Genomic DNA, 14,654 nt, shown 5'->3' on the forward strand with positions numbered 1-14,654 from the left:
AAGCATTAAAAACTTAATATCTAGTTCTCGTGTTGTCCAAAGTTGCGTTTTGAAGATTTGAAGAAAATTTGACAAAAATGATGCATATACAAATGCTATCTGTAGTCAATAATATATTTTTTCGTTATCGGCAGAACATTTTCTCTTGATTTTATTGATATATTGGATTAATCACTTCTTAAAGTTACTCACTGTTGAAGCAACATCAAAATCGTATACTGTTTTATGCTAAAAAATACATCAAAAGACAAATACTATAAAAAGATTTGACGCGCTCTTTGAATACCGCTACTGTCAAGATGTATAAACATAATTAGCCTAGATCGTGTCGAAGTAGTACGTATGTACTTTTGACGAATTTTTAAAGTCAAAATTCTTTTGAAATCACGTTTAAAATACAGTTATTCTTAGAATATGATTTAAAATATAATCTTCTTTTTACTTTTTACGTAATTTATTACGTAAATCATTACTAAAGAAAGTTACTTTCCAGTTGTGTTACAAAGTAATCCACTTTGTACACAGGTATGTAATAAATTACCAGAAATTTTGATGAGAACGAACTTTTTATTTAAAAAAGTGACATCTTTCATATATGATTTCCTCTTCAATTTGCTTGGTAGTAGTATATCAAATATTTTTGAAGTAAAAGTAAGAGAATATAATTCGAATGTCGACACTCGCGTCACATGTATAGCATGTTTTCTGGAACTTTGGTAGTTGGTATAATACATTTTTTAAAAGTGTCTTGAGAACTTAATCTTTTTTATTAATATGTCAAGTACTAACCAAATTATTACATTACTTTCAAGTATTTTATAAACGTACGCCTTTAATTTATAATTTCGAATACTAAAATGATTAATTTATCCAAAATATCTTACAGTGTTTCTGTCCATCTTCGCGAAGAATAATGTTCCGGCCATCTTCTCGTTTCCACGTGACAGTAGGCTGCGGTGAGCCAGTTGCAACACATTTCAATCTTATTTCACCACCTTCGTGAGTTACCATACCCTCGGCAGACTTATCGTCCATTATATCCGGTGGTATTACCACTTCCATGTAACCGTTCTAAAAATAGAACAATTAAAATTTTCATTAAAATTGTAACAGTCGTTATACCAACGTTATCATACAAAATCGTATTTAAGGTAACATTTAAATATTATTATTGGCCACTGCATTATGTCAACATTTTATAATTAGATTAATTACAAGTGAAGCTGTCAGTGCCATGGTTCTTATAATTGAGATTCATTCGTTTTACTTTTGGGACAATAAAGAACTTTTACATTTAGAAGAAATTCGTCAGTCAAGATTTTGAAGGCAACTCTTTCTTCCAAATCTTTAACTTGCTTTCGATCTAAAAAGAATGTTGCAGCGGAATAATATAATCATAAATCCGTCGGGTATGCTAAATTCCATTTCAGGTTGGCAACGGATGCCTTCTGTAGCTGAGGTTCAAATGACTAACGAGTTGTAGAGAACATATTCTGAGAATAAGTATGTCTTGAAGACCCACGTGCTTCGTGACTCTATTATTTGTAAGTAATCGCACGAACCAATCTCGGTCAATCGTTATCTCTGGATGACGGCAGACAGAGGCGGTTAGCTTTCACCTTCAGCAAAATTTCCCTAATCAATTAACATCTTCTTCCGCCACCTACTACTGTGAATCTAATGATCGAAGAATTTGCAAATGCTCCAATCTGCGTATCATTCCCAGCAGCACGTCCATCCTCGAATTTTCGCGAGTCTTGGAAAAAGCAAACTTTACGGAGACATGTCAATCAATCATCTATCGTCAAGCAATCTGTCATCCATAGTTTGTCGTCTAGTACAAAAAGGCCAAATATCAAGTCTATTCAACGAAAATAGATAACGTTTTCACCGCAGCTAACTCTCTTTGTCTCGTGCGCGAATCCAAAGTTTACAATCCAACTAGCCGATAAGTCGGAGTGCGGCGCCCAAACAATGACACTACACAATGATTTGTTGTTTACATTTGCTATGAAATATGTAGTGTTCGGATATATGTATGGCCAACGACCGAGCACACGAAGAAGCTATGTACCCGGAGAGATAACTTTCTAAAATTTGAGTCAAGTTATACGACTCGTGCTCACCCTGCTATACTCTACTGTGCGTGTACCGAAGGTAAGAGAGAAAAGCAGGCAGTGCGAGTGAGACAGAATAGGTAAAGTTTAATAAGAAATCGCGGAGCCAAGTTACTTTTGTCTCTCTTAATCCCGGTCACACATTACCTATCTCTTTAACCCCTTAACCTACAACTACGGGCATAGCCCGTAGTACGATGATCGGACCAAATATAATATATAATATATTATATAATAGCTTGTTTACGTTTTCGGTCCCAAATTCTCGAACGTAAATCGTAGGTTAAGGGGTTAATTTCATTAAAAATTGTTGGTCAAATATAGTCACGTTTGGTATCATTTTGACCAGACGAATCTCAATAGTTCGACTAGGGACATCTCGTAATAATGTGGTAAAAAAGAAAAGAACATTTTTTATTCTGATAATTCGGTACCGTGTAGAATTACATAGATGCGGATCATAGATTACACCGGAGCCTGTCCTGAGCGAGCAGTTTTACGAATTGATGGGGAACTCCCGACCATACTAGCTATATATAGCTATGATTCGTATATCTGAACACTATGGATATACATAATATGCTTTGGCAGAACTTGTATAATGAAATTTATGCTACTAATTATATTAATTACATTGCTTTGTTATATAAATATTCGGTAGGTTTATATGAGGAATGCATAAATAATTGTTATGAGTATTGAAAATGTTACATTTTTCTGTCTAAATCGTTTCGGTTCAATTTGGAAAATCTTATTCTGCGTGTGGAATTAATACCAGCAGCATATCAACTCTAAAGTTTCATATCTCGAAAAGAGTTTATGCAAAAGACAAATAAGAGTTAAGTTTGACATCGAGTAAACAAAACCCAATTTGAAATTGATCTAACAGTGTTTTTCTAAATTATTTCTAGGTATTGTTCAGTTTATTCTTATCTTAATATTGTTGGATTTAATTAACGCAGCGTTATATTTACGCTAATATCTGCATGTTAAGTATAATTTTAATATATAATAACATGATCTATAACTCTTTACAATTTATATTTTATCATGGCATATGTCTTAGAATATTCTCCAGCTTCTTGTAATTTTTATTCATACTTATTCCACGCGTATCATGTTCTCTTTATTAACTTGAAACGTTTTACATGCACAGGTGTACGCGAGTACTATCAATTACACGTACATACAGATCTTACTCAAGCTAATATTATCAACTTTAGAGCTATTAATAAATGTTCTTAAAGGGGATATTTCTTCACAACATGTAGTTAATAGTTTATTAACACGTTGACTGCCACGCGTGTTTTCAAAAAAATCTCCGTCAGGCCACGCGTACAGCAGTACCAAGCGTTCTCTGCTAGGTGCTCCCATCGATATTTTAGTAATGCGAGTCGCTCAAGCGGTGGTCTCAAGAATGATCTTTCGTTTCGTCTGTTCGCAACATTAAAACCACTAGCTGTTGTCGAATATAACGAAGGAAAGTGTGGTATAGATTATTCCGACCAAGTGGTTTCTTATGCCACCACAATTAGAAAAGGAATCAAATGGTAAAGAAAACTTGACATTCAATTCCTTCTGGGAATTTCTGTTGTAAACGCTTTGACGGTTCACAAAATTGCAACAAGGAAAAATATAAATATTAGAACATTTAGACAATTACTAGTTGCAAAATTATTAGAGTTGTCTCAAAATACAAAGAATCCTTGTCTTCGACGGAGTTAGCACAATATCGCCGTTTGGAAAAATGATTCCGGAAGAAGCGTTAGACACGTATGCAAACTATGTTATGCAAATAAAAGACGTCGAATGGACCAAACAAAGGCATAAAAGAATTTGAAGAAAACAACAACTTCTTGTCCAAATTGTCCCGACCAACCTCAGCTATGTATAGAATGCTTTAAAGTTTTACATTCTAAATAATTTTTTTAATAAACCATTTTCGTATTTTTATTTTATAACAATTCAACAGTTTTATTATTATGGAATATCTTTTCAAATACCTACGATGTTTCTTAGCAAGTAGTCAAATAAGCGACACCCGAATATAGGTTACGCGGCCTGACCAGAAACTTTGCTGACACCCGAATGCGGGTGTCGTGGTAGTCAACGTGTTAATAAATGTTCTTCAGTAAATTATTAATTTGAATTAAAATACTGGTAAAACTAATATACCCAATTTTGTTTTCATCATGTATTGTTTATGTTGATAGCTTCCTGAAAAAATTGTGCAGGAACGAATCGCGTAACAAAGCACAGTGCATTCGAGACGTAACATTTCAGTGCAAATAATAAATTATTTTCAAACAAATAATCAAAATTTTTATTTAAATCTTCTCGAGATTTTTATGTATTAGAAGACACTTGTTATTTTATAAACTCAGAAAGATAGTTATATCCACTGTACATATTACGTACATATATGTATAAAATATATGATTTTTTAGGAATATCTCTCTACTTTAAACTGTTACTAGCAAAGATACTTTGCAAGTAGCATTCTTATATGTTGGATTACAAGCTATTTCAATTAGCCTTGTAGTAAATATACTGTACAATATTTGTAATTTTAGTGAATGTCGTGATATTGTTTTGTGAGAGTACCAAAACTTAGTTATCTTTTATTAGCAAATAAAATTCTATTTTTGATGAAATTTGGTAAAAAATATTAAAGTATCCGAGGAACAATTTCTTTTGCCTGCAAGAGTCACTTTGAGCAGGTGAAATCGAATCCTCAAGATTTTGGCGCTTCCGTTTTTTGAGTCTAACTTGTGATGATCCGAGATACAGTAAAACTTTGCATCGCTCCATTGAAAAATATTTGTGCGCTGGGAATAAATCTCGAGTAAATAATGAGTTTGTTATTTTAAAGATAAAACGTGTAACAGGCATTACATGTAAGAAATACAGTGCGGGCAAAATGACAGCCCAATTAACATTTCTGTTAATTTTTAAATACATAGGATTTTTCACCAGATATTAGCGCTTTTATTGGAACAAACAAATGAAAATGAACAATTCCGTGTAACATATTTCGGAGCCATATTGATCTGATATGTCAAACATATACATTGATATTCCGAAAATTAAAAATTATTTTCTAGACCTGACATGTTGTTTTTCAGGTAAGTAAATTTTTAATGTATACTATATCTAATTTATTAAGTGTAATTACCAGTTATTTGCCCCAGTTTTATAATTTTCTTTGTATATTATGTTACGCCGGGCGACTCTCTACCTGGCCCAGGTCACACACCGCGGGCCAGACGGACACCAGATGTCCGCTCTTCCTTACGGCGTACCCTCAATAGCCTTAAGCACCCGTCATAAAACCGAGTAACTTGCCTGCTAAGGTCCTTCAAACCCAACAAATGTCTTTTTCTAAATCAGTTTCTAAAGACTATTGTTTACTACGGCTTGACACGGGAAAGTTAGTTTTTCTCACGTACGATGCTTCCCACTAGCAACTTTCTATCGAGGGCGGTTAAGACCCTTCCTAGTCCACCAACATTCGCTTATCCAATCCGAAGCAATGTATACTGCCCTCACTTCCTGACCTAAAACGGCATGAACAAATCCGATGGTCCCGTGCGCTAGACACACCCATCACTAGCTTTCCTCCGACACAGCATCGTCACTCAACTTCACTTCTTCTACATCGTTGTAAAAGTCAACTACTAAGTCTAATGCTAACGCCTATCGTGGCAGTCTAAGCATAACGCGAGAGTCGGTTCTCGGTATTGTCGAGCATACATCTCCTCTACTAAATATATTATAGTGCTACGTCCACTAATACATTAAATCCAATTATAAGAGCCCTGCTCTAACGTACATATCTATCTTATCTTCGCGCGATAAGTGATTATCTATTTATCTGTGCTCAACAGTGTAATCTAAGTGTTGGAAATATATAATTTATAATTCTGTGAATCACAGTGTTATACAAACTGCCACGATAGGCGTTAGCTTTAGACTTAGTAGTTGACTTTTCCAACGATGTAGAAGAAGTGAAGTTGAGTGACGATGCTGTGTCGGAGGAAAGCTAGTGATGGGTGTGTCTAGCGCACGGGACCATCGGATTTGTTCATGCTGTTTTAGGTCAGGAAGTGAGGGCAGTATACATTGCTTCGGATTGGATAAACGAAGGTTGGTGGACTAGGAAGGGTCTTAACCGCCCTCGATAGAAAGTTGCTAGTGGGAAGCATCGTACGTGAGAAAAACTAACTTTCCCGTGTCAAGCCGTAGTAAACAATAGTCTTTAGAAACTGATTTAGAAATAGACATTTGTTGGGTCTGAAGGACCTTAGCAAGCAAGTTACTCGGGTTTATGACGGGTGCTTAAGGCTACTGAGGGTACTCCGTAAGGAAGAGCGGACATCTGGTGTCCGTCTGGCCCGCGGTGTGTGACCTGGGCCAGGTAGAGAGTCGCGTGGCGTAACATATTATATACATTATAATCTAAAACATTTCAACGTATTTGTAGTCCAATACCGATGATTTAGTCATAGACCGAATTTCTTTTACCTGTAAGTTCAATATTTTGACAACTGAGATTAAATTAGAAGGTGTTCGTTTAATTTTTCTTCTACCTTTTCCCATAGAAAAATGTCTGAAAGTCCAAAACAGAAAAGAGAGAAATGATCAGAGGAGAACATGAATGGGGCATTGAAGCTACTCCTCCAAAAAAATAGCCCAAAGACAGGTCACTGAAGCTTTCAATGTTTCAAAAACGACGAATGTGAAGTCTGGGCATACGTCGAATGCGCAGATCAAGAAAATATTAAGTATTTTCCATACGATATACGTAAAAATCGAATTTGAATAAGAATGTGTATACTGACATCTAGAGGACTTTTTTTTAAACATTATTAACCATTTAGAGCAAAAGATCATATAATTAAATAATTGATCGGTACTGGACGACCGTCGTCCAGTTTTTCGTTTCCTACAAATTCCGACATTACTATTCTTGCAGATTATCAATTCGTATTATTGAATCTCATAAAATTAATTTTCCTACTTTTATCAAGTTCCATTTGTGCTATAAAGTCACTTTGTAAATTTTCATTTTTAGCAACTCTAGCACAAGGTACTGTACGACTCTCCCCTGCATTTTATTTTGTATGTGATTCGAAATCCAAATTATTTGATATTTTTCATATCAAACTAAGATAAAGATTCTTAACAACTTCTGCAAAATTACCTATACTAGCATTTATGACGTTCCTGTCTCACAAGATCAATAACCATGACTTTTCCTCGACTCTTTTTCTCTGATGAAATATTAAATAGTTTCCTTCCTTCTTTCTGTCCGGATGAATTTTATCTTTTTCGCAGGTCATTGAGATCTGGTCGCCTTTTTAAATTACTTTTTCCGTAGTTTTCACGTCACAATAAAGAGATTAAAAAATGCTGGATCAAAATTCTTAATGCTTTTCTCATCCACTCCGTACTGTTATCTTTTTGTTTATGTTCAAAATAGCGAATAGAGGTACATATAGAGGCGAATACTTCTGTGTTTAGTCTATTGACACCCCCTCCCTCTCGCCCCTTGATGAGGTTGACTCGTGTTAGATCACAATGTCAGTTTGCCTAACAATCAAAACTATATGGAATTTTGGGGATATACAGGCTGAGTCTTCAACAGTAAACCACCTGAATAATTCTTTCAATTTTTTGAGATGCAGGGAAATGTTTGAAACAGAAGTTGTTTGGTTTCGAGAAGGCTATTACCCGATGGAAAAAGTTTTTCTCAGATGGACGCGTTTACGAGTTTCAAAGAACACTTTAATAGGCTTCGTTTTTTAAAGTGGAGCCGTGTAGTTTTGAATACCTATTTGTCCCATTGTTGCCCTTTTGAAGACGGATTTAAATATCGCGGTCATTTAAGGTCACTCAAGGTTATAAAACGTAGTAAAATGGTCCAATCGAACGTAATGTTTCAATATTCCGAAACAAAGGAAAATGGATTTATCATTTTCAAGATAAGCGGCCCGTTTATAAAACACCATTAAACTAGGAGACGCAATCAATTGGAGAAAAGATAAATTTTGTGTGACTACTTATCGTACTCGAATTCGACTCTACATCTTCGTTACTTTGTCGAAATTGCTATGTACAATAATTATTAATTATGAATAACGAAAGAAATCCTTAACCGAAAAATACTTCGTTATTCAGTATTCGTTGGTTAATATAATTATAAAACACCAATCAATAATAACACAGGTACTTCACAGTGAGATATTTGAATTATTCATCTAATATAAAGAATAAGAATTTTGGAACAAAAAATTAAACGGTTAGTACAAACATTCGATAATTGCACGAAAAAGTCCTCTACGTAATTGCACAGCCGTCGTGTCCACTTTGAGAAGGGCAGATTTCCCTGCGGTATCGCGGAAGTTTGGCGGTCCATTGCGATCGAGCAGTGTAACATGATCCAATATTATCAGTTATCGCTGAGACAATGTATCCAAGTAATCATTCAAAAGTGAAAATTGTGTAATATCGGAAAATAAGGATAGAAATTTTTTTCCGATTACTTACAATTTATTAATATTAAATTGAATATACAAATATAAATTGGACAGAGAACGATATTTATTTAACGGAAACTAAATGCAATACTCGTATCTATATCAAATAACTTTACAGTTATTTGATCACTCTCGTCACAACGAATCTAACACACACACACTCTCTCTCTAACAACTCTATCAATTCTCACGACTCTACTCTTCGACGACTCGAAACCTCTAACGACTCTACTCTTCGACGACTCGAAACCTCTAACGACTCTACTCTTCGACGACTCGAAACCTCTAACGACTCTACTCTTCGACGACTCAATTAGCTCTGATCTTCGCCAATACACTCCTGCTCGGTCGTGCTCGCTCTTGCTCTCGTCCTCTCACACACACACACACTTTTCGGCTCACATACTCTGGCCTCTCGATTGCCACTCCTTGAAATATGAAACCGTACCTCTGTTTTGACGCTGCTTATCCTTTCTCGCGTCACTGTTACTAGGCGCTCTTGGATGTAAACAAACCACGAAAGACGACGTACACGGTGCTTTCTAATTTCAGCCGATCTCCAATCAAAGCTATTCTACGATATTACAATTGCTTTATTTTAGACTTTTTAAAATTAAATTTCTACTAACGCATTTGCAGGATTTTCCCGGCTAAAGTAAGATCAAACATGTTATATTATGAATAATATTTAATTATCAATTATTAAGTAAGCAAATATGTTCCAAATTTTATCGTGTTTGGTGTCATTTTAACCAGTAAAACGTAAGAAACAAATTGGCAAAAGTTTCATTGAACAAAAATCGCAAATAAGAAAGTCTGATTTTTTAATTAAATCTTTCAACTTATCGCCAGCCTTTAACGAGGCTTTCTTTCTCTTTCACTCGCGTTGTCAATTTTGAGGAATAGAGTCGTTTCTACATCTCCATAATTGTAACGTTTGAGTCCAATTTTTGTGCAATTATCGAATGTAATTATTAAAATTGTATACACGACATATTACAAACATTGAATCGAATCTTTTTCTGCAAAACGTTATCGAACACGAAAGAACGAACACGAATAATCGAATCGAAAATGACCAAACGATCGACTGTTGGATAAGTGTTTACTAAGAATTTGACTAAGTACACTCTCTTAAATGCAAATGACTCATTGAATTTTTTTTGATATTAACTTTTTAATGAACGGCAATCCTCGAATAAAACTTACTCAAATTGCTAACATTAACAAGATATTTAAAAAATGTCAAAATCGGCGGTATCTCCTTTTTTTTGTAAATATTTACCGGCTATTGAATCCAGATTCTCGATTGCCTTATCTGTTTGCTTATGTATATCTTTTATATATACATAGATGGATACACAAATAAGTTTCGTCTATGGCGAGATCAATTTAGCCACCTAAGTAACCAGTTATCTCTTGAATCGACAGATACAATACCGATACAATGATACGACATGCGATGTACATACTCGAAACGTTACAGATTGAATCAATGAATTAATGAATTAATGAAGAGTAGCTAATCATTGGTAGGATACACGCTTGTTAAAGATCGAAGATGTCCGTGAATTAATTAGCTTGGAAATTAAAAGGTTGATATAACTATCACGTTAACACGCAGATTAGGTATGTGGGAGACTTTGCGTTTGTGGAAAATTATTCGAAGATAGCAATATGGTCCTGTTGATGGTACGGGAGTGTAGGGGTAATAGGGTGAATGCAACAAGCAATGTATAATAAACGATTCATAATTGGTAATAATGTATAAATAATTCGTAACGATTAAGAATAGAAGCAGATAATAGTATTTAATTAGAACCCATGTTTTTTATTTCAACTTCCAATTTATATTCCTTTGATAGCAAAAACTAAAATAGAATTGATTATAATAAATTTTGAATATAGGAGATTGAAAATCGAAATGGTTTATCAATTGGTCTGATTTCAAACCAATCTCGTAAAAAAGTTGTAAGGAGGGGAAATATAGCTTTAGGAAATACGCAATTAGTCGAGTGTTTACGGTACGTGCCAATAACAAGACAAGCTTTTGATTTTTGGAGAAGTCGACTGTAACAAAAATTTGCGGTGACCATTGTATACGAAACGAAAGCTTATAGCTATAATTTTAGCGGATACTGTTTATCTATTTCGTTTTGCGTGTATTAACGTTCTCATGGTGTATCGTATAGTAATTAATGCATTAGATTATATATTGGTATTTGTAGGTAACACGTTATACAGAGTGGAGAAGCAACAGCAACTTGTCACGATTGCAAAATAAAATGAGTGAACGGCTGATGAACGAGTAAAATACTCGTACAATAACAAGTGAATGTAAAGGGAGCTCTAAATTCCAAGAAATTCCATTTTATGAGCCGAACAAAATGTATAATCTTATAATGTTTTGAGGATAGTAAGTTAGACAGGCGAAAAAAACAGGTGTTAACGATCAAGTATAACAGATACAGTAGTAAATATTCAACAATTTTTCAACCGTAATGTATTTATACACGAATCTGCGTACTTCGTATCAAAGTTTCTGTTGAAAATGACAACGTGAGTTCGTGCTCGCCATCCATATGCAGATGCGTTAGTTATAAGAAATAGTAACTAGAGGATGATCCTAGTTACAATCGATAGGTTTAAGATGCCTTTTTGTTTTTATCCCTAGTTTTTGTAAGCGCGTGCAATAAAGGATTTTTTGGCTCAGAACGGTGTGATAGATTTATCCATTCAATAAAATAATAACTATTCTGATCTTACCTCTGAGTATAGAAATAACAACAGTTTCGATACACATATTTTTATGTACAGCATGTATAAAAAGTGTTAGAACGTATGTGTCCACTAGCCTGATTCCGGAGGATCGGAGCCTCCGGATCGATTGATTCATGCAAAATTTTGTAAAAATTGACGTTTGCTGGCACAAAATTAACGTGCTACTTAGCACGAGGATCAAATGGAACTTTACTAAGAAAGTATACTTGGGCACCATGATGTGCAAGATATTATTCCTGTATATGTAGGATTTGTACACATTTTGTTCGATCACTCGCGGAGAGACGCGATCGCGGAGAAGCGTATCAACAGAAGTCGTAAATTCCCGTTACGATTGTTCAATCGACGCCACGAGATGATCGATCCCCTATTACGATTAGGCTAATAGAGGTGGTTAATTGAAGAGTACACTGATGTAACAAGTTTCCAGTTGTGTTTTATTATGACACTGTGTATACACGATGAGCTGAGTTAAATAAAACAGTTGTGATGCTTGACTTGGCCAGAATGTACAACGTAAAGTCAGAGGATGAGAGGGCGAGAGCGTAGGAACGAATGGAATGAAACTGACTACGAATGAGTGCGACCTGAGACTTCGCGGTGTTGTGACGACTGACTGTATTCGACTGACTTGAGAGTCCCCGGTCAAGACTATCTTGAGCTCGTATATTTTTTCCGAAGGAAAGCTTGATGCCGATTCGTCTTGACCCAGCTAATAAAGCAGGATATGAGGAAGTCTCCCACCAGCGTGCGTCGGAGGTGACTTCATTCCTGGGGTAAACCAGTCGTTTTCGGTGGACATATGTTGGGTTTTCCCATTCGGTGATTACCTGCTTCTTCCGAGCTTTTTAAGAGCCTAATAAAATCAAGGATGTTTCCTTATCCGGACATAAACCGAAATGCTTCTAGACAACTAGATTGATTGGTAAATATATGGAAACAATTTAGCTAGAAGGTGACGTTTTATGGTGGGTCCTTGAGTTTATTGAGGGTCGGGAAGCAGGTAGGTGGGCCGCTGGCTGCCAGGTAGCGTTGGCTGGGGTGCGGATGCTCCATGCGACGTAACACATTTTAATCAATTTAATCCTCATTTTATCAATAAATCCAATTATTTTGCCATCTATCTCTATTACCGACTATCTCGAATTGTTTGTTGTTCCAAAAATGTGTTGCGCGCAATACTGGGCACTATTAAATAAATTTTCATTTAAATAATTATTTAAATGTTAAAAGACAGAAATAAATTATTTGCAATATCAACAAGTTTAAATATATTATTTAAAATAATGAGATTAATTGTTATTTACAAATTTTACTTTCTATTTATTCTAAAAGAAAGCTAATAACATCAGATCGCGTCTTCTTCGACGTCATCCAATCTTTGTTTGAAATTCTTTTTTCACGCAGTAGATAATTCTGTAATAATGTGAAATCACGCTGATTACTCCATTCTGTTTATCGTGGGCTATCCCATCTGCTAACGAAAACTTGTTGTTTTCTCGTTAATGTCACGTTATTTACTTTCTACGTGACTGCGAAATGTAAACTTATTGCGAATAATCTCGATGTAAGACCCAATGGAATTTCAACGTCATTTCTCCAGGAAACGGTTCAGTTGCGACTCATAGCTTATTTTGAAAAGTTGGCAAGTTGGTCCTCGAGATGAGTAGACGTTTGTAAAATTGTGTCATCCAGTGTTGTAGAATCATGGTGGTCCGGTCAAATAAGTGTATTTTTTACATACCCTGTACATATACAGGCTTTCCAGAATAATTCCATAATGCCAGACAGGATAAGATGTCAAACAAAAAAAACATTTTTCTTTTCTCCAGCTTATTTTTACGCGTAAATTTTTTTTATTTAAAGCTAAAGTTTGAAATAGTTGTCGATACTCTGTCACACTGAACGTATTTCATTGTAAGCTAGCTCAAGCAGAAACAAAGCCATATACAAGAAAACTTCATCCTCTTCCTTTGACTTACTTTTGCATACAGAAAAATCTGCTGCCTAAGTGTGCTATCCTGAGATTCCTTGATTATACATATCTTTTCTAAATTTTTTGTTTCTGTTAACAAAACTTCCATAAATGATAAAGTGCAGGTATTCCTAAAGGAAAAAGTGTAAAGAAACTAAAATTAACGTCCAAACACCCAAAATTCCAACATTAACCCGACATATACATGTTGTTAAATATACTTAAGTGTTTTTTTCCTATCACTATCACGATCTATACCTCACGTATTTCCTAACTATGTCAACATTATACCTTGTTTTACCAAATGTCCGGCTGGACAAATTGTAAATTACAAATTGAATAATAAAAAAAAAAAATTATACCTTGTAAATCCTGTAAGGTATTCTCGCGCTATTGTAGCACATTTATCTTGCTGGAAATATACATGTACACGCTCTTTTCAAATATCATGAGGTAGTCATCTGATCTTTTAAAAATTGTTTGCAAAGAAAATTATATATCTATCTGTTGTTAAGCTTTGTTCATAAAAATATGATTCGATTAAATTGTTATATTCAAAATGTTGCACCAAACATTAACGTTTTTCTTTCCTCGTTGTAAGCAAAACGTAGCCAAATTGTGGTACTTTTAGACTTTGCAATCCATTGGTAACGCGCGAATGCTGAATTGATGTTATTCCAAATGGTTCACATTTATAACTTTTTCGTGATTGTATTATGTTGAAGTGGTCACCACTTATAAGAAAACTCTACATCTGGTCTTTTTAGTTTTCTCAAGCAATGAAGCTGTCACGTAATTTTTGGGGTTGGTTGATGAAAATAAAATAGCTGAGTCGTAACACAACTATTAACTTTGTTTTAATTAAACTTTATTATGAATTCAGCAATCACAATGTAACACACACTGAATTAACATAAATCACAATTCACTCCAACCACGTTATGTAAGACTTAGTTACAACGATACGTTAAGTACGCGACTTATAAGGGTAGAGACCGGTGTAGATATGTTGACTATTCTAAGGATATAGAATAAGTGAAGTTTTACTGACGATACTGTGTCGGAGAAAAGCTAGGGGTGGGTGTGTCTAAGGACAAGGGACTATCGGATTTGTTGATGACAATTTTTGTTAAGGAAGTGAAGGCAGTAGACACCGTCTCCGATTGGATAATAAGACGGTTGGTGGACCAGGAAGGGTTTTAGCCGCCTCGCGAGAAAATTGCTAACGGAACATACCAGATG

General features: G+C 35.0%; 1 protein-coding gene and 1 long non-coding RNA gene across 2 annotated transcripts in view; one reads left to right on the plus strand and one right to left on the minus strand.

The window, feature by feature from the left end:
- DIP-lambda (Dpr-interacting protein lambda) overlaps window positions 1-14,654 on the minus strand; it is a 385,266-nt gene that overhangs the window by 39,740 nt on the left and 330,872 nt on the right. The window contains exon 6 of the mRNA XM_033343551.2: window positions 885-1,071. Coding sequence (XP_033199442.2) covers window positions 885-1,071 — 187 coding nt within the window. The remainder of the gene's footprint in view (window positions 1-884; window positions 1,072-14,654) is intronic.
- LOC143303914 (uncharacterized) lies at window positions 6,074-6,963 on the plus strand. The gene is made up of 2 exons (XR_013060595.1): window positions 6,074-6,643; window positions 6,719-6,963. It is a non-coding gene; the product is annotated as an uncharacterized LOC143303914 (long non-coding RNA).

The sequence above is a fragment of the Bombus vancouverensis genome, chromosome 17 (assembly GCF_051014615.1).
Source record: "Bombus vancouverensis nearcticus chromosome 17, iyBomVanc1_principal, whole genome shotgun sequence".
In the NCBI taxonomy this organism is placed as follows: Eukaryota; Metazoa; Arthropoda; class Insecta; order Hymenoptera; family Apidae; genus Bombus; species Bombus vancouverensis.